Source organism: Penicillium psychrosexuale (assembly GCF_028828465.1).
Source record: "Penicillium psychrosexuale strain IBT 29551 chromosome Unknown utg000001l, whole genome shotgun sequence".
Lineage (NCBI taxonomy): Eukaryota > Fungi > Ascomycota > Eurotiomycetes > Eurotiales > Aspergillaceae > Penicillium > Penicillium psychrosexuale.
Window position 1 is genome coordinate 1,171,188 of NW_026643186.1, and position 21,227 is coordinate 1,192,414.

The 21,227-nt window shown below is 49.4% G+C and overlaps 11 protein-coding genes across 11 annotated transcripts; 3 read left to right on the forward strand and 8 right to left on the reverse strand.

Moving 5' to 3' along the window:
* Positions 1 to 1,067: 1,067 nt before the first annotated feature.
* N7518_000443 (MFS transporter) lies at positions 1,068 to 2,887 on the forward strand (the record flags this gene model as incomplete). The annotated part of the gene is made up of 4 exons (XM_057181371.1): positions 1,068 to 1,521; positions 1,574 to 2,177; positions 2,241 to 2,572; positions 2,631 to 2,887. The coding sequence occupies 4 exons, from the start codon at positions 1,068 to 1,070 to the stop codon at positions 2,885 to 2,887; spliced, it is 1,647 nt and encodes a 548-aa protein (XP_057046721.1).
* A 791-nt stretch (positions 2,888 to 3,678) lies between these two features.
* On the forward strand, positions 3,679 to 4,135 carry N7518_000444 (TOM13-domain-containing protein; the record flags this gene model as incomplete). Its single annotated transcript, XM_057181372.1, has 2 exons — positions 3,679 to 3,960; positions 4,025 to 4,135. The coding sequence occupies 2 exons, from the start codon at positions 3,679 to 3,681 to the stop codon at positions 4,133 to 4,135; spliced, it is 393 nt and encodes a 130-aa protein (XP_057046722.1).
* Positions 4,136 to 4,528: 393 nt separating this feature from the next.
* N7518_000445 (membrane insertase OXA1) lies at positions 4,529 to 6,160 on the forward strand (the record flags this gene model as incomplete). Its single annotated transcript, XM_057181373.1, has 3 exons — positions 4,529 to 4,618; positions 4,677 to 5,420; positions 5,474 to 6,160. The coding sequence occupies 3 exons, from the start codon at positions 4,529 to 4,531 to the stop codon at positions 6,158 to 6,160; spliced, it is 1,521 nt and encodes a 506-aa protein (XP_057046723.1).
* Positions 6,161 to 6,446: 286 nt separating this feature from the next.
* On the reverse strand, positions 6,447 to 8,008 carry N7518_000446 (acyltransferase family protein; the record flags this gene model as incomplete). The annotated part of the gene is made up of 3 exons (XM_057181374.1): positions 6,447 to 7,114; positions 7,202 to 7,829; positions 7,883 to 8,008. The coding sequence occupies 3 exons, from the start codon at positions 8,006 to 8,008 to the stop codon at positions 6,447 to 6,449; spliced, it is 1,422 nt and encodes a 473-aa protein (XP_057046724.1).
* Positions 8,009 to 9,102: 1,094 nt separating this feature from the next.
* Positions 9,103 to 10,323, reverse strand: N7518_000447 (transcription initiation factor TFIID subunit 11 family protein; the record flags this gene model as incomplete). Its single annotated transcript, XM_057181375.1, has 2 exons — positions 9,103 to 9,760; positions 9,821 to 10,323. 2 exons carry the CDS (start codon positions 10,321 to 10,323, stop codon positions 9,103 to 9,105), a joined length of 1,161 nt encoding a protein of 386 aa, XP_057046725.1.
* Positions 10,324 to 11,142: 819 nt separating this feature from the next.
* Positions 11,143 to 12,633, reverse strand: N7518_000448 (adenosylmethionine decarboxylase SPE2; the record flags this gene model as incomplete). Its single annotated transcript, XM_057181376.1, has 1 exon — positions 11,143 to 12,633. One exon carries the CDS (start codon positions 12,631 to 12,633, stop codon positions 11,143 to 11,145), a length of 1,491 nt encoding a protein of 496 aa, XP_057046726.1.
* Positions 12,634 to 12,909: 276 nt separating this feature from the next.
* N7518_000449 (uncharacterized protein) lies at positions 12,910 to 13,213 on the reverse strand (the record flags this gene model as incomplete). Its single annotated transcript, XM_057181377.1, has 2 exons — positions 12,910 to 13,075; positions 13,170 to 13,213. 2 exons carry the CDS (start codon positions 13,211 to 13,213, stop codon positions 12,910 to 12,912), a joined length of 210 nt encoding a protein of 69 aa, XP_057046727.1.
* Positions 13,214 to 14,189: 976 nt separating this feature from the next.
* Positions 14,190 to 15,626, reverse strand: N7518_000450 (TATA-binding protein-associated factor TAF6; the record flags this gene model as incomplete). Its single annotated transcript, XM_057181378.1, has 3 exons — positions 14,190 to 14,729; positions 14,782 to 15,200; positions 15,257 to 15,626. 3 exons carry the CDS (start codon positions 15,624 to 15,626, stop codon positions 14,190 to 14,192), a joined length of 1,329 nt encoding a protein of 442 aa, XP_057046728.1.
* A 166-nt stretch (positions 15,627 to 15,792) lies between these two features.
* Positions 15,793 to 16,165, reverse strand: N7518_000451 (uncharacterized protein; the record flags this gene model as incomplete). Its single annotated transcript, XM_057181379.1, has 2 exons — positions 15,793 to 15,896; positions 16,081 to 16,165. 2 exons carry the CDS (start codon positions 16,163 to 16,165, stop codon positions 15,793 to 15,795), a joined length of 189 nt encoding a protein of 62 aa, XP_057046729.1.
* Positions 16,166 to 16,189: 24 nt separating this feature from the next.
* On the reverse strand, positions 16,190 to 17,491 carry sfh5 (CRAL/TRIO domain protein; the record flags this gene model as incomplete). The annotated part of the gene is made up of 2 exons (XM_057181380.1): positions 16,190 to 16,796; positions 16,854 to 17,491. 2 exons carry the CDS (start codon positions 17,489 to 17,491, stop codon positions 16,190 to 16,192), a joined length of 1,245 nt encoding a protein of 414 aa, XP_057046730.1.
* A 1,848-nt stretch (positions 17,492 to 19,339) lies between these two features.
* On the reverse strand, positions 19,340 to 21,020 carry N7518_000453 (uncharacterized protein; the record flags this gene model as incomplete). The annotated part of the gene is made up of 5 exons (XM_057181381.1): positions 19,340 to 19,449; positions 19,498 to 19,671; positions 19,724 to 20,545; positions 20,596 to 20,841; positions 20,909 to 21,020. The coding sequence occupies 5 exons, from the start codon at positions 21,018 to 21,020 to the stop codon at positions 19,340 to 19,342; spliced, it is 1,464 nt and encodes a 487-aa protein (XP_057046731.1).
* Positions 21,021 to 21,227: the final 207 nt, after the last annotated feature.

Consider the following 21,227-nt stretch of genomic DNA (forward strand, 5'->3'; position numbering starts at 1 on the left):
CAAAAACATAGTCATATTAACCTACTGTGGCCCACTGGGCGGAAAAGTTGTATGTATACAAATTCATGTGACAGTGTGCATAATATGCCTAGGCCAAGCTAATGATCAAAATAAGTTCAATGCTGTTTCAGGTCGTCTCTTCCAGAACAAAGTAGATACAACTATTGGATGCCTACGTGTTCGAATCCTTTTTTTAGGTTTGTTTGATCTAAGGGATGACTATGTTTCATAATTCTCGCTCTCCTAATTCGGCCTCTACATTACGATCGCCTTGATTGATCTCACGACGCGTGGTGGTTACAGCCCGACCCGCTTTCGCGTGATGCCAAGCTGATGCCAAGCTGGAACTCGGAAAGACATCCCTTGAAGAAGATAGGAAGTATACAGCAGCAAAAGAAATATCCCAGGCTACAACGCATTCAGCTGTTGCTGCTCAACAATCACATTGATCGACATGTATAGCGCATTCTCTACTCCGTAGTGTAACAGTCGTAGTCTCCTTGGAAAGGCCAGCTAGGGTGGGCTTACCAACATGCCAATGAGTAGAGCTGCACACTGATAAGTCTAGAGCTTCACATTGGTAATAGAAAAGTATAGCAAGTGTTTTTTTCTCAAGGGAAAATGAGGTATCATGAATCAAGCTGTAATGCCAAGGCATCTGTCGTCGCATATTGCCTGATTAGGCTAGTTCCGCCATTCCCTATTAGGCAACCCACCTGGTTGCGGGCCGATATCAGAGCTTCTTGTAGGAAAAACGGCGATGGAATGTTATGAACAGTTCGTCCATGGATCATTCTTTGTTGCTTTTTCCTTTCTATCATGACCCACTTCTCGAAATTTCGGCGCCGAATTTTATTGGAGTTGAATTATAAAAGAATGCCCCCCCGGATTGTATGACCATAGCTTGCCACCATTACAACATCTCGAGCCATCGCAATACCTTGCACCTAATACAACGCCTTGCACCTATACCCCCCTTGCGCCTATATCACCCTGCACCTATAACTACACAGCACTTCATACTTTGTCTGGGTACAGCCCTCCATCACCAGTCTGATATCTTCAACATGGAGGCTCCACGCTCGGCTGAGACCCACACAGATGGGACTCCAGTAGAGGCTATCCGGACGGTCTCCCTCGGGGCTCAGAACAACAATGCAGCCGTACCCGATGATTACCTCGATCTACCTGTCCGCGAGGTCACCGATGATGCGGATTTACGCGAATACATCACTGAGACGCAGACGGGTGAAATCATCAGGCCGATCAAGTCCAATGTGACTGGTAAATTCGAGGATTGGAAGATGGTGACCTTCACCATCGACGATCCTGATAATCCCAAGAACTGGTCCAAGGCTTACAAGTGGTATTGCACGATGGTTGTCGCATTCACCTGCTTCGTCGTCGCCTTTTGCAGTAGTGTCATTACAGCCGATATTGAGGGACCCATGGAGTCCTTCCATGTCAGTCGTGAAGTCAGCTTGCTTATTGTCACGGTTTTCGTTATTGGATTCGGTGTTGGTAAGTAACACAGATGTGTGATATGCTTCGCATAGCTCTAACCTTATTTTAGGACCCATGGTCTTTGCTCCGATGTCAGAGATCTTCGGACGTCGACCCGTCTACGCTCTGACTCTGGCACTCGCGGTTATTTTCGTCATTCCGTGTGCTGTTTCTAAGAACATTGGAACTCTCATTGTCTGCCGTTTGATCGACGGAATCGCTTTCAGTGCCCCCATGACCCTTGTCGGTGGTACTTTGGCCGATTTGTGGAGGAGCGAGGAGCGTGGTGTTCCCATGGCTGCGTTCAGCGCTGCTCCCTTCCTTGGTCCGGCCATCGGTCCACTTGCTGGTGGCTTTTTGGCTGACAACGCTGGCTGGCGCTGGCTTTACTGGCTTCAGCTTATCCTGGCCTTCGTTGCCTGGGTCATGATCAGTTTCACCGTTCCTGAGACATTCGCACCAATTATTCTGAAGAGACGTGCAGCGAAACTCCGCAAGACTGAGGACGACCCTAAGTATACCACCGAAACCGAGCTTAATGCTCGCCCATTGGCTGAGGAGTTGCGCGTCTTCATTCTTCGCCCCTTCCAGCTTCTGTTCCTTGAACCCATCGTCTTGTTCATTTCTCTCTACATGTCTGTCATTTATGGCTTGCTATACATGTTCTTCGTTGCGTAAGTGAACAACCTTTTGTCTTTATACACTTAACAGAGACTGGAAACTAACTATATTTCTAGCTACCCCATTGTTTACCAGGGCGGCAAAGGATGGAGCGCGTCTAATACCGGTCTCATGTTCATTCCTCTGGCCATCGGTGTGGTCTTGAGCGCAGCTTGCGCTCCTTTTGTCAACAAGCACTACCTCAAAATGTCTGCGGCATGCGGTGGTAAGCCTCCCGCCGAAAAACGTCTGGTTCCCATGATGTGTGCTTGCTGGTGTGTGCCTTCTGGTCTTTTCGTCTTCGCCTGGACCTCCTACCCCCACATTCACTGGATGGGACCGGCTATGGGAGGCTTCCTTATTGGATTCGGCATTATCCTGCTGTACAACTCCGCCAACAACTACCTTGGTATGTATCAAAAGCATTAAATCTTTTTGATTTGAGTCGTTGCTAACTATCTCTCCAGTTGACACCTACCAGCACCAAGCCGCATCCGCTCTCGCAGCCAAGACCTTCATCCGTTCCATCTGGGGTGCCTCCACCGTGCTCTTCACAGAGCAAATGTACGAGCGTCTGGGCGACGAATGGGCCAGTTCGCTTCTTGCATTCATCGGCCTGGCTTGCTGCGCCATTCCCTATGTCTTCTACTTCAAGGGAGAGGCCATTCGTCGTCTGTCGAGGTTCGCTTACCACGAGGACGAGGAGAAGGCTGTCAAGGCATAGATGTTGCCAAACTTGATCTCGGGAATTGGTCCCGGGAATCTTTAAAAAGGAGGAGGAAATTTTTTCATTTCTTTCAGCTTGTGGAGCATTGTGGAAATGGTTTACTGGTATGACTGATGTGGAAAAGAACATGGATGACATTGGCGGCGTCTTTTGATATCCATTGCATATATACTTGATTTTGAAACTTAACATATAGATAGTTTTTATTTTTTAATACAAAATTTGTTTTGAGCACATAATCATGAGCCGATTGGAGTCGTTTTAATCTAGTGGGATGAATAATTTCATACATTAGAGAACACTTGAGGTGTGGACGGTGGTGGAAAGCAGGAATCATCTTGCATTGATAGATGGCATAACGATGGGCTTGGCTGATAGTTGTATTTTACATATCTATTTGCTCGAATCATTCCTCCATTAAAGTGTCAAGTTCTTCATGTTGCAAATGACCTCCCGTCAATGAATATAACAAGCGTGACTATCTTGGGTGCTGCTAGTTTTTTCTTTACTTTAAACATGAGCTCTATAGAATTAGTCATGGATAAAGAGAAACATTCGAGAAGATTGAAAGCAGAGGGTTGTAATCGCCTCTCCTATGTAGTTAAGAAGGCGGATAGGCGCCCGCGGCACAAAACCTGCTGACATAATCCACATGATACCCCAACGAGCTCATCGGGACCATCGCATCATTTTACTTTACCTTTTTCTCGAGATCAAGGGTCAACACCAACTCAGACGCCGTTACTTAAAGACACAATACAAATCCTCGGTCTTTTCCGATCCTAATAATGGCCTCCGACCCCACCTCCGCCTCGCCCGCCGAGCTCTACGACTCTGCCATCACCGTCCCCTCCGACTCAGAGAACTACTCCGCGAACCATGAATTGTCCTCCTCGGTCCCATCAACCACAAGCTCACTCATGATGCTTTATAAGCCGCCAAGTGTGTGGGGTCTCCTTCGCGGAGCGGTCATCAACCTCTTCCTCCCCTTCGTCAATGGTCTCATGCTAGGCTTTGGAGAGCTGTTCGCACACGAGGCTGCTTTCCGCCTTGGATGGTCTAACACTAAGGTATGAGGAGTTTTACATAAGTCTATGTGGATTCTATGACTGATTAGCTGCTCTCATTATATAGATCTTCCCCAACCACCGCCGCTCACATGCAGTGGGCCCCGGTGTTGAAATGCGGGAGCTTCCTTCGGAGCGGAGACGCCCTGGACTGAGGGACACTGCTTCTTTGGAATAAGTGATTGATGTTTCTGCCGTTTGATCCGTTCAACAATGACTGCATTTACGCGGAGGACAAAATCGAAGCATATGTGATTTGGGATCGATACCTGGCTTTCTGTGCACACCTGAATTTAGTGGTTGTACATAGACCTTTTGGCTCAGGGGGGCGTTTGGCGAATTGGGATTTACATTTGCAACCAGATGTTGTTACCATATAGAATATCTAAGTCTATGAATTCCATCTATTTATCCATATTTCCATATTCGAGTCTCCGAGTCTCCGTGCCTGTCCTGTACAACATAGCCGTGGGTCGGCATTTACCGCCCGGGCAGAAAAAGTCGCGCCGAACGGCACGAGAACAACTCTCCCGTACTGGCTATCTACCCATTTCTAATTACCCAAACCACCATGATGGGATCTGTTGGCCTGAAAGGGTCCGGCGCAGCCGCTGCCCTTGCACGTCAGAGAATGACCGCCATGTCCCGCTCCTCTAGATCTGTCTGTTCTCCCGTTGACTCGGATTTGCAAAAACATCGAAATTGACTTGGCTTTGCAGATGTCTACCTTGCGGTCACAAAGCCTGCGGTTCCCTAGCCAGCGGAGCCAATTGAAATCAGCACTATCCGGCAGTGCTCCCTGGCGCATGACACCAGCTGTTGTCGGCCCGGCCGCAGTCCGATTCAATTCCACCTCCTCTACCCACCCCGACATACTCCCTGAATATGCTATAGACGGCTCATTGAAGAATACGGTAGACATGACTGAGATTACCGCGATCCCGGAGACCATTGGATATCTCAAGGAGCTTGGGCTGGACTTCGGCTGGGGCTTCACGACGACGATGCAATGGCTTATCGAGCACACTCACATATGGACCGGCTTGCCATGGTGGGCTAGTATCGTGGCCGTCGGTATTTTGACTCGTGTGGCAATGCTGAAAGCTGTCATTGGCGCCTCCGAGAATTCTACAAGAATGACCAACGCCAAACCGGAGACTGAGCCCCTCCGAAAAAGGATGTTCACTGCCACGACCGACGGGAACCAGCAGGAAGCCCAGATTTTGAGGGCCCAGATCAATGAGATCAACCAGAAGCACGGCATTGTCACATGGAAGTCATTTATTCCCATGTTGCAAATTCCACTTGGTTTCGGATGTTTCCGAGTCGTGCGAGCAATGACTACGTTGCCAGTGCCGGCCCTGGCCGCGGAACAAGTGGGATGGCTTAAGGATTTGACTGTTGCTGATCCTACGTACATCTTGCCTATGATGGCTGCAGGCACGCTGTGTCTGTCTCTGAGGGTAAGTTGGTCTCATGTGGTCTACTATAACTGCGATACTAACTAAGATAACAGAGAGGTGGTGAATCCGGCGCTATGCCCATGATGCAAACCGAAGCAGGAAAGTACATCGTGTATGGTTTCCCTGTCATGTCTTTTGCCTTCATGGCGTTCATGCCGAGTGCCCTGCAGCTCTACTTTGTGGCAAGTGGTATTTTCGGCCTGGGTCAAACTTATCTGATCAACTCGGAGGCCTTCCGGAAGTGGATGCACCTGTCGATCGCCCGGAGACCATCCAATGGACCGAAGTACTCGGCAGTTACCCAAAACACCGAAAGCAAGCCCCTTCGCAGGCTGCTGGAACGGCTTGAGAAGGAAAAAGCCGCGCAAGAAAAAGCACAAGAGAAAGCACGCACCGAACTCGCTGCGTCCCCTGAACAAGGTGGGAAAATCAGCTTGATCGACCGCATCTACAACAAATTCGGCAAAGTCGGCACCAACTTCTCAAAGTCTGTCTCAGAAAGCATTGGCACTTCAACGGTGGAGCAACGTCTCGCCAAGGAAAAGAAGAAGCGCGCTGATGAATACGAACAACAGCGAAAAGACGAGGATGAGCTCATGCGGAAGGAGCGTAACGAACTCCGCCGCAAGGAGCACATGCAAACCCTAGAGAACGAACGGGCCAAGGCAAGCAAGTCGTTGAAGAATAGCCAGACGGCAGCTCGCAAATCCAATGGGCGGCGTGGCTCTCGCCGTGCTTGATCGGCGTGTGTTTATACAAACTGTAAAATATGGCGCAGTGGCATTTGCATTTTGTTTTCGTGATTTGAAGAGTAGAATTTAGTTGACCACAATCTCCATTTGGCTATGTACACTTCTATAATTGAAGCTTTCATTACTGATTTTGCTACTGCATTGGATAAAGACGCGAAGAGCAAAGGGAAAAGCCAGAACAAGTCATATTTACACCCATGGCCATGGACTAGCCATGTCGAAGAAAAGCAGCCACAAAACACCAAAAGCCCAGGTGAGCCAACTCAAATCTATATCAAGCCGTCTGCATAGGGACCGATTGCAACGACAACGGCATCTTCTCATCCTCAACAAAAGCAGCCCTCTCCAGCTTCTGCGTTAGAGAAGCACAGAAAGTATCCACATACGCCGTCCACAGCGCAGCAAGGAAATAGACCATCCCAATCCAGGCCGGAATGCTAATCGCAACGACCCACGGCGGCCGGATAGGCAACCAGTCGTCGCGGACATCATCAGTCAACGCCTCAGGACCCTCCCACGGCTGCCCGCTGATACCATACAGCATCCAGCAGAGCACGACACGCAACATGGTTCCGTGGATGAGGTAGACGGCGAAACTCTGCTTGCCGAGCCAGAGCAGGAGTCTGCTGGAGAGGAAGTCTTTCGTCGAAGGCGAGAAGAAGATCGCGAGGATGATCATGTCGATTGCGAGGGCCGTGTAGCGTTTCCCGACGTTGACGTCTGGCGGGAAGATGTATTGGCTTGCTTCGAGCATTGCGTTCGACCAGCCGGCCCATTCGGGGTGTTCGCCGGGATATGAAGCGAGGAATAATGCAATGATTGTGAGCGGGATGGTGAGCATCTTCCGGCCTCGTGGGTGGTCTTCTATCCAATCTTTGAGGGGTGCGTGGTAGGAGAAGTCGCTGAGGAGCATGCCGTAGATGGCTTGCATTTGGAAGGTTTCTATACTCGGCATTAGCGATTGGTCATTTTGTCTGCCACGAGCACTAAATTGAAGGCTCATATGTTGTTTCCACGAACAACACTCACCTATATCCTTGGATGCATCCTGATGGAAATACAACAACAAGCCAACATAGATCAAGACCCTATACCGAAACTTGACAAACATAGTCGCCGAAAGCACCAGATAGACCAACATAGACGAAGCCAGCAGCGGCAGAAGCGCCCACTGATGATCATCATACGCCATGTATCCCGTCGTCCAAGTCGACAAGAAATTCATCGGCAACCGAATAAGCTCTTTCCAAAACGAATCCTCCAGATCCGGCGCCGCATACCGACACCACCAGCAATCGGATCTATTGGCGACTATAAACCCGCCGAATTGCGCAACAGTCCACGAGATGAACAGCGCAATCGTCGCGGGAAAGATGAGTCGTGGCGGTCGACGAAATGCGCTCTTTGCTATTGTCTCGAATGCGCCTAATGTATCACCTGTTCGCGACAGCTTGAGCGGTTTCAACGCGCAGACGTAGCCGGTTAAGAATGCGAAGATCGTTACGCCTAGACGGCCTTGCCAGGGGATTCGGAGGATGGGCCATTGGAGGATTCGCGGGCTGGCGTCCTCGTTGTCGCGTGGTGAGAATAGATCATAGTCCCAGGCGCGGGCGAGATGCGTTAGCACTACTAGGAATGAGGCGATTCCTCTCAGGCCCTAGAAGTTAAACATGTTAGATATATCGTATATTATCTGCTTTCAACACATACGTCAATCCATTTAACACTCTTTCTGGGATCTCCTTTCACCGATGAATCCCCGGAGGACCAAAGCAAGGCTGTAGGTATTGTATCTATTAAACGGGTATATAGATTGGAGGGCTGGAGGGAGTGCATTATAAACGCAAGTCAAAGACGTCCAATATCCGAATAAGAACCAGGCTATGAGGTAAGAAGGACGACTATCCCACTCCAACCGAAAAAGAGGGTATAAAAAGAACAGAATGACACTAAAAGAAACACAAAGAAAGCAGAGACATGCAAGAAACTGAGATACGTAGCAACCCCCTCCCTCGGCGATCCCATCAAGAAAGAGGCTGCCAAGAAAGAAAGGAGTTGCAGTCGACGCGGCCCTGCAAGCGCCAGCCCTGATGTGTTCAGATCCAATCGCATATTCCGTGGGAGACAGGTGGACATCGGACTATGTAGTCCCACATTATTGCAGGAACGGAGAGGAGAACGCCACTCGGATAGCAGCAAGGGCTGCACATGCGCGGTGGCTTTCTGCAGGGTCGAATAAATGATCTACCTCATTCTTGATTTTGGATGGGGATAAAGGATAGGTCTACTATGTATTTTCATTTAGTCCATCTCTACTCCGTGCTCCGTCTACTGTATGACATTGAGAATAGCCCTAATTCCGAGAACGCCATGTACCCAACCAGACCACCTAACCACATAGGCAGCAGGATGAAGTTGAGAAAAGCACCACCCTTCTGTGATATGTAGTATCCAGGACATGGCTGTGTTTGGTATGTCGGTTACACTAGGAGTAGACTTGACTGTTTGAAAACAGTAGGATTCGACACACAGGGTATAGTGAGAGACCACATGAAGAAAATGGAGCAAATAATTAACCCTAGACAATAGCTCCTATCCAATACGAATCATGTCTGCCTGCACGGAGTACTTAGATGTGTTGTAAATGACACCGGCATTCTTCGCCCCTGCCAAGATCGAGGGCGTCTGGGTTCGATCGATCAAATCTAATGGAATGTGCGATTGATACGCTTGTGTTCTAAATTAAGACTGGATTCAAGTCTGTTCGTAGTACATACATACATAGTATGTTGCGGAAGAGAAGAATCGTGATATCAGAGCCAGTCTGCTGTATCAATTTTCCCCCAAAGTCCAGATCGCTAATTTTAGTGTAGTATTAGACATGAAAAGAAAGTAAAAAATCCCACCAAATATGCAATGAAGACTGAGTTTCATCTGAAAAGCCTCCTCCCACCTGCACTCCCCGAGTTCCACGTGAATGAGCCTCGAACTCCCAGGTTCTCCAGACTCAATCCCGAGTAACCGACTCCACCACCTTCACCATCACGCTTCGTCCGCCGTACCGCTTCACGCAAATGTGATGGAAGAAGTTGGCCACGGTGTGGGTTTGGCGGAAGACGGAACTCGCGTCTGGGGCGGAGAGGAGTGGGAGTTTGGTGCGGAGAGTTCTGATAAGTAGGGATAGAGGGTGTAGGTGTACGACTAGAGTCGTGTGGTTCTTTTTTAACACCATTGCCGAAAGAAGTTGGAGTGCCTGTGGGGGTTGGTGTGGAGTGTTTTGAATTTGCGTTCGCAGCTGAGGCTTTCGCCTGGGCCGCGGCTTCGGCAGCGGCTTCTTCGGCCTCGAACGCATCGCGCGCAGCAAGGTCGTGTGCTTCGGCCCATTGGGCCTGAACCGTTCGCGCCATTTCAATCACCTCACCGGCGAAGACCTTGGTGAAGCCGTTGACGGTCGTGACCACGCTGGCCGGGACGGATTGTGAGAGGGCATGGTTAACGATACGGCGGAGTGTTTCCTTGCGCAGCTTCGCTCGCTTGAAGAGATCGTATCGCTCCGATTGCATAGGGTTGAAAGCATCAACCAGGATCCTGTCCAAGAACGAAAATTAGCTTCATCCAATACTACCACAATGACAGGAGAAAACGTACGCTAGGTTCTTCTTCTCAGCCTCTGTATCCGTAGCTCCTTCTTGCTGCCCAAACAGCTCTGCCTCGTCGTCGTCGTCATAATCGTCCGCATCATCAGCACCCCCACCGCCGCCTCCGCCGCCAGAAGGACCACCTCGGACCGAACCCTCGTTATCGACTGATCCGAACCGTGTAGAATCTCCCGCCCTAGCGCTGAGAGCATCATCGCGCTCCCGTTCCCGTTCTTTCTCGGCTTTACTCTTGCGTCCGCGTTTCTTTCCCCGTGCGGCAGAGAAGATTCCATCTGCGCTTGCTCCGCCTAGACTCCCTGTGAAACTGCCTGTCACGCTACCGGCTTCGCTGGTACCAGCGAAACTGCGATCTCCAACATCGATGCCGTTCGGGAATGACGTTTGGCGGAGTGGATGCATGCGTTGTTTCTTGCCAATCGGCTGTGAGGCAGAGGAGATGGAGGGTCGTTTGAGGGGATTGGATGACGATTGGTATGGTGGTGGTGACGACATTTTGAGAGGTTGTAGCGGATAAATGGGCGCGCGATGTGTTGCGCGTATGATGGCTCGGTAAGCTTGTGTTCAAAATAGCCGGCTACGAGAATGCCCAATCTTTTCGATAGAATATGAGCGCCAGGTGTAGCTCTTTCGAGGGCCGAGGATTTCGCGCTGCGCCGTTGCGCCGGGGGAGGAAGGTCGATATCAACCTCGGGTTGGAACAAAGAATGAATGCTAGTTGGACTGAAAGTAATGTATCTCTCAAAGGACCGTAGATAGCGATATGATTTGCGGGGTTTCGAAAGTAGCTCGTTGATCGATTGGAAGTAATTTGGACAAAAGACAAGATAAGGACGCATCTCACCGCCTTCCGTCCGAGGTGGACTATGACACTACATTGGATGCTGTACTCCGTACGCGTTTGGGAATCTTAGAATTCGAATTTACACTCTACACTGGAAAGAATATGGTGCAGAAAATGATAATATTGCAGCTCAAGACGCTTGAGTGGACTCTAAAATGAGTCTTCGAAACCAGGTATGATGTATGATCAAAGGAATGACAAACCGAAATTCTGAGGAGCTCGATATACCTATGTTTCAAGATTTCTCGACTGAACCACTGTAACAAATGACAAAAGAATGAGTCGCTCAGCTTAATCATGCGATGCTGTGCACTATGTAAGGAAATAAACGAGATGATACGAAAAATAAACAAAACAGAAAGGACTGTGCAAAATTGAATGCCAAATAAGCAGAAACCCAAACGGATAGAAAGGTCGCACCCGCGAGAAGGAGATAGTCTAATAGCGGATGGCTGAAGAACCAAGTCGGCTCAGAATCCCTTTTCTCCAAGTCGCGGTGCCCCCCCTTTCCAGTCATTGCGTTCGTAGTAACGGAACACAAGATCATAACCGTTCAGGTCATGGACGATGCGATCGACACGACGGTAGCCTTCAACATGCTCCATCTTGTTGCTGCGTCGATGAGCCTGGCGCTGAGCGTGCGCCAAATCATGCTGCCCATTCGTCTCGTCGAGTTCATCCAACGCGGGCTTAGTCTCGAACAAGGTGATGCTGAAACGGCCAGGCTTGAAGATCGCAACAACCTGCTGGATGATGTCGGCGGTGGCCTTGCCATTCTGAGAGTGCGGAACGTTGGTCTCAAAAGATGCGTACGAACACTGAGGCTCCGGTGTGACATGCACAGTGAAGTAGTGGATCGGGGCGTTGCCATCAGGAGCCGGCACAACGCCATTGGCAGAGAAGCCACATGGAGTGAAGAGGTACGCATCGATGCGAGCATCCGGGAACTTGCTTTTGGAGTACACGTCGGACAGGCCGCATGACTCAGAGACGATAGTGCCCAGAGCGTGGCCCTCGGTGGTGAGCTCCGGCGGCAAGATGCCACCAGTCTCCTCGTCCATGTCGGAGGTGTTGCTGAAGACGTCCAAGTGATCATCGTCTTTCTCCGAGTTGCGGTGACGCTTCTCGGCCACAGCAGTGGCGTTTTCGAGATAGAACTGCTTCGCATTTTCCTGGTCAAGGTCGGTCATCAGAACCTCGAGGGTCTCATCGTGCTCATCACAATCAGTGCGCAGTTTGGCTTCAGGGAAGCTGAGAACCTTGGTTTCGGTCTCGTGGAAGTCAACCTCCTCCTTGGGACTCGCCGGTGGGGTGAGTACGGTGCCAGGCTCGGTAAGGTAGAGATACCAATGTTCTCCATTCATCTTCCCGATCATGTAGGCGCTGCCGTTGACGAACAATTTGTCCATAGAGCGCACCTCATCGCGCCAGCTGCGGTGGGGGCCACGTTGACGGTCGGGGAAGAGGAAGTTCTTCCGGCTGTAGAAGACTCGGTAGGGAGCCGCAGCCACCGTGATACCCCGGGATGGAGGCGCCGTAGCGCGTGGGAAGCCTGCGAACAGAGCGGCGATCTCCAAGATGCGGGGGAGTCCCGAAAGCAAGGTGGTAGTTCCGCACGTCTTGAGAATCAACTTGTGCGGCCAGACAAACATACTGGACTCCGACAGAAGGTAGGCGTCCATCTCATCGGAGGAGATAACGGAAAGCACTTGGCAGTTGACCAGGTCCAACATGTCCTTCCAGATTTCCCCTGGCACTTTCTTGAGGCCCTCGGAGCCGGCGGCGCCTAGTTCAGCGGCAGATGGCGCAAACCAAACCTCGAGAAGCTTCTCAGGACCTTCGAAGGCATTGGTCGAGTCGAGATCCTGGGTGGCCTCATAGTTGATTGTCAGAGACGGGGTCCCCGCGACGAACGAGGACGGCGAGGTGGTGTAGTTCGTTGGAATACCGACGTAAACCATGATGACGGATGTAGCTTGAGCTGTTGTACTTGTGTGGGTTGAACGAAGCAGAAACAGTGACGTCGGACCGCCCTATGTACTTCGAGAAGATAGGCTATAGAAGCACTGTCTACTTACCCAGACGGCCAAGGGGGCGATGCCCGTCTGAGAAGAGAAGGCCCTGAAACAAAGATTTAACTGGTCAGACCAGGCGGGTATAATCTCCAAACAGACCAAAGGGCTGCTAAGGAGGGCGGAAGGCGAAGGACAAGAAGAAGATGCTAAGAGAAATGGTGACTAGCAGTCGGTACCCTCGTCCTGAAAGATACCGATACCGGTCAAAGTATCGGGTCTAGCAGACGAGAATTCTGCTTTGAAAAAAGGGTATTCGAAAACGTAGGCGTTGGTGACGACGGGAGTCGCGTTATCGAGGCCTAAAGCAGGATGCTGGTTAGAAACAGTGCTATAATAAAAGATAGACATTGGCCGTGATATCTCGATTCAATGTCTTTGATTGTTTTGGCTTTTCCAAACACAGAGGGAAAAATCACACTTACTTCGCGGGCTTAGACAAGAATCGCAGAAGATCAGTTGGGCTCATGGAAGGCGAAGACAAGTCCGGCTTAAATCAGCACGAGGTAGCGGAGGGCCACAGTCGTGAACATCGGCGGGGGTTTGTCTGTAGGACAGTCTCACCCAAAAGCCCGATGGGTGCCCGAGATCAAGGATTGATTACTTGTGGGCTAGAGAGAACAAGGAATCTCTCGCTAAGAAAAAAATATTTGCGAAGCAGTTTTTGTTGTGGCCTTGGTGACCTCGAGTGGGAGGGGAAGTGCAAAATGTTTGCTGAAGGTCAGCTCGGTTGGTAATGAGTGATTTTCTTTGTGGGCCCGCGGCAGTGTGGGGCAAATCGGATCAAAATTTGTCTGACATCAGGGAAACAATTGTGTTAGTCTCAATTGCAGGGAATATACGGAGTATTGGAGTCTGTAATATGTTACACACAAATTGGGCAAGTTAGAGCTGGAGTAATGTGCAGACCGTCACGGACGATTTCAACCTGTGAGAGACGAAAGAAAACGCCAAAGCGAGGCCCTGGTTCTCACACGAGCGGTGAGACTAGGCAGAATTAAACTTTGTCCCTGAAGACATTACATAAGTTATGCATGACTCAGCATATAATGGGGGGCCCAAGCGTCTACGTATACGTATTCTACGCAAGCCACTACCAATGTGAATGACAACAGACAAGCGCCACAAAATTATGACCCACGAGAGTAAGCACATGTGCAAAAAGCAAAGCCCTTCGTTTCCCGAGGGAAGAAAAGTCGAGATAGATATCAAAGAGGGGAATCCACTACATAAAAGTAGGATATCCATGGATGGAGTTACCATATAAAACACACTGATCAATGTGTGTGTCAATGTGATTATTTAAGAATGAAACATATCCACATTCTGAATATGTCTACTAGGTATCCATAATCCCTGAACCAACGCCCGAAATAACGCCATGTCGTACGAACAAATCATCGGGATCTCATCGCAAAAGCACCCGAGAGATACCATGCAAAAGTTCATGATTCCAAAATGATATGTGCTAGCTGCACCTCACCAGCCTCCACGATTCTTGATGCAATGATATCACCGACCTTGTCAACTAGTCTGGAGCGGAGGTCGTCTGTGACAGTATGACCATTGGTCAAAAACGGTTGACTACTACGCAGCGAGCCCAACACAGCCACAAGTGCACCCAGAACTCGCTCGGCAGCTGGCCGACGAGCAGCATCGTCCAATCCATCGCTGAGGAGTTTGGTATATTCGTGCAAATTGGGAATGACGAGCACTCGGATTACTTCAGAGCCGCCGACAGATTGCAGTCCGATGACGGCACCATAGTGAGCACCGAATGGCTTTGAAGGGTCGAGGAAGGTCTTGAGACAGGAGCGCACGAGTCGAGGCTTGAGCATGTGAGATGAGTGGGAGTACTTTTTGGCAATTAGACTGAGGAGAGAGGCGGCCATATCGCGCAGAGCGAATGACTCTGCGAGATCCGCAGATCCGCCGAGCTGTCGACCGATGAGGCAGGTAAGAATGGATGGTACGAGGGATGCGATCTGATGCGGTTAGCGTCTGATCATGTTCTTCTCTGATAGTAGGTTTGCTCACGTAAGGGTCCACGTAAAGTGACTTGTTCTGAACCAGCGCCTCGGCCATGTGCATCACCTGAGTAAGAACGAAAACATTCTTGAGACTATGCGTAACCTTCTCGGCAATGAATTGGACAAAGTATGGCACCAGCTGGTGCAGACCTGGGTCCTCGCGAAGGCTGGAATACCCGGAGGTGCGATAATCTTCGCTTGTTTCGTTCAAGAAGGCACTGCAGACCTTTTCAAAGTAGAGCTGGAGTTCCCTTGAAAGCACATGCTTGACCAGTGGCTTGACAGCCACGTCGCCTGTGCCACTGATTGCCGCCAGTGTGGAGTTGGCATTCGGACCCTTCGAGATCAATTCGAGGTTACGAGAATCGGCAGCGGTCGGGTTCTGAGGGATCGACGGCTGCACACCTTCAACGGCTAACCAGTGGGCTAGAGTAGACGTTAGAGGCTGTACAGCACATAAGTAGGGAAGAGTATCCACTCACCAGTGAAGGAGACTTCGCGGGGAACCTTTGGCAGAGGCGCATTGATCAACTTCTCAAAGTCAACCTCCTCATCCTCAACGTAGAACAGCGGTTGGCCAGGTCCTAGCGAGGCTTCGCCGAACTTCAACGGACGTGTGGAGTCGTAGCCATACAATGGCTCCACGTCCAGGTTGCGCAATGCCAGCGCAATGTCTTGAGTGGTAAGAACTGTTCGCTTACAGTGGCGCATACACTTGAGCGCTTCCTCCAGGACCTGCGCAACCCGATATTCGACGTCCCGGGCGAGATTCTCGGTCACATCGTTATTCAGGTTGAGGATACCGACGGATTCGGCAACATCGCGGATGTTATCAGGGTTCCAGACGGACATGATGGAAGGCCGTAGTCTGGAATGAAGGTGTGTGAGGAAAAGATCGAGATAAATTCGGGTTTAGATAATAATGGTCCTATCGCGAAAAGTGAGGTGAAGGGCGAGGGGGCAGATGAAGTTTAGAAAGCGAGTCGCATTCTGAGGCCACCGCCAGCGGATCCACAGATTAAACAATAACAGCCCTTGCTATTGAATCAGTATTGTATTTAAATGGTGGATAAGACGCAGCGGATTTCAATGGACAGAAGGAATAAGGTGAACGAGCGCCGCCTGGAAAGATGAAAGCTTGTCGATAAGAGTTGCGCGAGTGGTTCTACAGTCAGCCGTATAAGCTACCCTACAGCCAAGCCTACATTAGGCTGCTTTCGCTTCATGAAGACATCGATCAATCTTCATTGTGATAAAGAGATAATAATAGTATTAGGTATGGCTAGCCATAAGGTATTAACAATACAGTGCATCTTGAGAGAGCACACAAATGACCCGAAACCAGGTACACAAGAGCGGGGAGTGTTATTCACTGCTCCTCCGGGTATCATAACAGACAGCACCAGCCAATTGATCTACTGCGCTCCATCCTTCGCAGCTTCTTCCTTCAGAGACTCGGCCTTGGGAACATCTGCTGTGGCAGGCTCCTTAGCAGTCTCTTCCTTGGTGGGCTCAGCAACAGTAGGCTCCTCGGCAGACTTCTCGGCAGACTTGCCCTTGCACTTTGTCTCCTCTTCCTTGTCCTCGATCAGTGGGATGAACCTAGCATTCTCCTTCAGCTCCGGACCCTTGCCACCATAGACTTTGGGGATCTGTTCGGCAATTGAAGCAGGGAATTCCCGAGCCAGGTTGGCGCCGTTTGTGATCGGGTGGAACTTGCGCGTAGTATTGCGGCTCAGGATAAACTTCATGGCAGTGAACATCCAGCCCATGATAGCAGGCACATTGACGAAGAACTTCTCACTCAGGAGCTCTGGGTATGCCGTAGCGAACACTTCAATGACCTTCTTCGTTGCGGCACGGACAGATGGATCCATACGGAAGAACTTGACATTCAAGTAATCGTGCACTTGGATCATCTGGTAGGGATCCTCGCCGTCGTACTCGATGACCTCAGTGGCATCCTTCATCTTCAGGTCCTGCACAGCGAGTTCCATGAGAGCGGCACGCCATTGGACGAATCTATACGCAGTTAGCATTGATTGCAATTGTAAATGGCGTTTCATGATGGGTTCTTACTCATCGGTATCCGAGAATGTCGCACTGATATCCTTCACAGCGCCGTAGATATTCCAAGTAAACACCAAGGGCCGTCCGTTCTCCTCGTAGGTACTCAGGTATCCCAAACCGCCGAACTTGGTCGCGCTGTATTTCGCGGACTCCGCTAATGCCAGCGGGTTCACCTCCTTGCGCCACTTGAGTGCCTTGCTGAGCTGGGTCTCAGCAGCTTTGGCATTGCCTTCGTTTGCGCGCAGGAACTTGATCAACACGTTGACGGTGGGGACATCATTGCTATCCTTGAGTTCTACTCCCCACATCTCAGTGTGGCCGGTGCTTTCGAGGATGGTTGGCAGGCGATTGAACAATTCACCCAAGGCCGGGTTCTTGCTCAGGTAGGCTGGCTGCTCAACCTTGGGTTCTTCAGGCTTTGCGGCTTCGGGCTCTGCAGTGCCAGTGGCAGCAGCAGTCGCATCATTTGCAGCGACTTCCTCCTTGACTGGAGCACTGGCAGTTCCATCTTTGGCTGCAGTCTGTTCGGTGTTTTCGGCAGCAGTCGCGGGAGTTTCCACGGGCTTATTGACGGCTTCTTCAGGCACAGCGGTCGCAACAGGCGCAACAGGCGCAACAGGCGCATTCTGATCAGCGGTGTCCGGCATGATTGATAGGATTGAAATTGAGGGTGTGTTGAGGTTAGAAGAAATAGGGGGTTTTGATTCCGCAGGGGGTGCAGTTGCCTCGTCAATAATCAGGCCACTAATCAATCCCCACCACCTGTCAGTTATTATGTTGTTTCGTGATCGACGTATCACATCCACCTTGAATCTATTTTTGTTTTTCTACTCCGTACATTTCCTATGTTTCTGTTTGTTAACATTTTTTTAAACGTGTGAATATCAATGTTGCACTTGGTTGGGTTAATCTCTACGGAGTACACACTCACACTTCTAATTTTAGATATCTTGCACAGGCCGCAACTTTCAATAGCTTCAATAATTGTTATAGCATTAATATATGTTTCATGTATCCTACGGACCCTGGTACATTATACTAGTATATGTGTTTCTACCAGCCAAATGCTTCTTTAGGATCTACCATAGATGCCTAGGTATATAAGATAGTATTATATGCGCAGCACATTTCATGAGTACATTCTGAGTGGACAACTATCAAGATCTGAGCCTCTATAACCTTGAAAATATGTCGATATACATATGCCGGATATCTGAACCATTATCCGATGCGGTTTCTATATATCGTATGGAAATTATGTGAATCTCATAAGCCCTTCCTAAAGATGTTTTTTCTCTTATTAATATTGTAACCAGGAGGATAAGAATAATTAGACATTTGGCATCCACCGTCTGTGAGTAATGTATTCTGTGGGAAGTTTGAGAACATGTACGATATGAAAGCAATCTCGCCTAGATTTGAAGAGCTACTTGTTGAGAAGCAGATAGTTATCTAGGTCCTGCATTATGCAATGTATTTTGCCATCAAGTTCAGTGCAAATAGCTAGAGTTCGTAGCTGCATACCCTGCTACCATTCTTCTCCCTTGATCGCCACGATCACCGAGGTTGCACCTGACCTCTCCGTAGGGTTAAAACACCCCGGAGCATTGACCAGGTGTAACCCCTGATATGTACTCCGTACTCTGTTACCCGAGGCATCTAGGCCTTTGATACCCTCAGGATTATTGCTTTATTGTTGAGGGTTAGTGATGTAGGTGATCACCTTAGTAAGATGGAACATCATCCTAACGTGGAGGTCGCCCACAACCTCGAGATCACACCTTGTCAATTTTTCGCAAGGCCGATCCTAGGTATGTTTAAGGAGCTTAAGGGGGATCTCTTGGAATTGTGGGGTTTCCCCAGTAGGTACTAGAGGTCTCGAACCATTGCGCCAGCCAACAATCACCCTGGCTGATATGGAATGGCTTCTTATACAGTGGTTAGAAATGTGAAAGAAATGTTTCTCACTAGGTAACCATAAAATATAATACTCAAAATATCTGTCAGACTTCATAAATAGTCTCTAGTAGTAGTTAATATTCAGCTTCTTCGACCGTTTAATAAAATACTAACCTCACATTGCACCATGCATCTAACATCTCTGCGTGTGCTCTCCTAACAAGATTGCATTGGAAGATACTAATTGAATATTACACTTGAACTAAATTACCACGCAGATTAATTCCATACAAATGATAAAGCCAAGCAGAAATAAATACAGTCAGCTTCAGCCAAGCCACATTCGGAAACGGACACATGCAGATGTGACCGAAACCTTCAACCTACATACGCGCAAGCACATTGGCAAAGCAGGTAAGGGATTGGCAAGGTGCAGATGCCAACGATGATAATGTCGTGTTCAATTATTACAAGTTGTTTCTGTTGCATATTTTTGACAGCTGTGTTCTTACACACATTGACCGCGTCCCCCACACAAGCTGACAAGCCGAATCAACATTATTGCTATAAATTGTATTCTCTTAGACGTCTAACAATTAGAGTTCTTCGTCGGTCCCAAATTCACTAGTATTACACTCTCCTTTCCGGGGACTGGTTGGACGGAGGTAAAAGGCAGCGTTGGCGCTAGCCAGCAAGGAAATAACCACTATATATTGTTAGAATGGGAAGCAAGCCGCCGACATACATAACTTACCAAGTACACACTGCAGCTCAAAATACCCAAATCTTTCAACCATAAACCCAGCCAAGATGGGTCCGACTAGTAGACCGGACATCCAACTCATGTTCGTGATTGAAATAGCACGAGAGTACCCTCCGTAGGGACCGAATACTCCAGGATGTAAATCCTCCAACTCATCGACGGTTGCTGCAAAGAACAAATCAGCATTCCAGTCTCTAGAAATGACACCCCAACTTACCAGTAGCTTCCATCGTCCCAACACCCATAAGCAAGCACATAAAGCACCCAATCATAGTCGTACAGACGGCATAAATAATCTTACCCCTTGTTCCCAACGTAGCCCACGGAAAGCGCTCATCACCAGCGACTCCAAGAAACCACAGGAAAGGCGCAACAGAGAGAAACCCAATAGTAGTAGGCACCCTCGATCCCACACGGTCTTTCAAGTACCCAACAAGAGGAGCCAAGACCATCCCCGGTCCCTGTATAGACGCGAACAAAAGCCCGACCGGGAAAACGCCCCAGCCAAAAGCATACCGGACATGCATGGCAATCGTCGACTCAAAGCAGGCGATAAACAACGCAAAGACAAAATAGCAAGCAATCCCCGCCGTAAAGCGACGCTGACGGAAAAGACAGACGTAGAAGCTCCAACCGCCAATTTCCTCTGTACTCGACGACTGATCCGCATCGAAAAGCGGTTCTGTTTCCGACGAGGGTGTCTGCTCCTCAGCGCATAGGGATCCACTGCTATTTCGATCCTGACAAGCGGTCTCGCGGCGTTTCTGCGGTTTTTCAATCATGAGCAGACGCATGATGATATCCACGACGAGGAACAGAGCCGCGCCCGCCCACGCTGTCCAGTATCCTCCGATTCCGAAGAGAAACCCGGCAATGACGGGACCGGAACATGTCCCGGCTGCTACTATGGTCGTGCTCAAGCCTGCTATCTTGCCCATATGTTCTGACCCGATGTTCTCGGTCATTGTGGCCATGCCGACGATGAATAATGCGTTGCTGACGATGCATTGGAAGAAGCGACCGATTAAAAGCCAGGTCACTGGGATCAGTTAGCAACAGGGTGATAGTGCGATTCTAACAAAAACTTACGTGATGTGGTGATCGATAGACATAATACGCTGATCAGCGTCAGTACCAGCAACACCAGTAGTAGGACCTTCTTGGAGCTGGCCCGGTCGGCTATATTCCCGACAAACGGACTCGAGATGATAGATATCAACGCTCCTTCAACTAGAAATAGGGAGGTCAATCGCTGGGTGAGGGACGTGTCTAACCCTAAGCGGTTCTCGAAGATGTAAGGGAGTAATGGGACCATGAAGGCGAAGAGCATCTCATCTAAAGAAGCAATTTCAGTCATAAGATACGATCCAACCTCTTAAATGTAATCGTTCAAAACACGAACCTGTGAACAGTGCCATGGACATGCTGCTGAGAATAAACGTATCGGACGAGCGCCAGTGATATCCCCATGTTTGCCATGAAACATGTTTCTTAGGGACCGGTAAAGGATGCATTTTTCAAGGCCTAGCTTAACGCTGTTCTAGAAAATATATCAAGAAAACAAAGCAGAAGATGAAAAAATTAGGACTGAGCGAAGAGGTTCATGCGAAATATATACATGGTCCAAAAGTAGATGGCTTGGGAGGGACATCGCCTATATTTTCCTAAATTCAAGGGACTAATGAGATACCAGCTCTCCATATTTTCATCCCCTGGCTGCA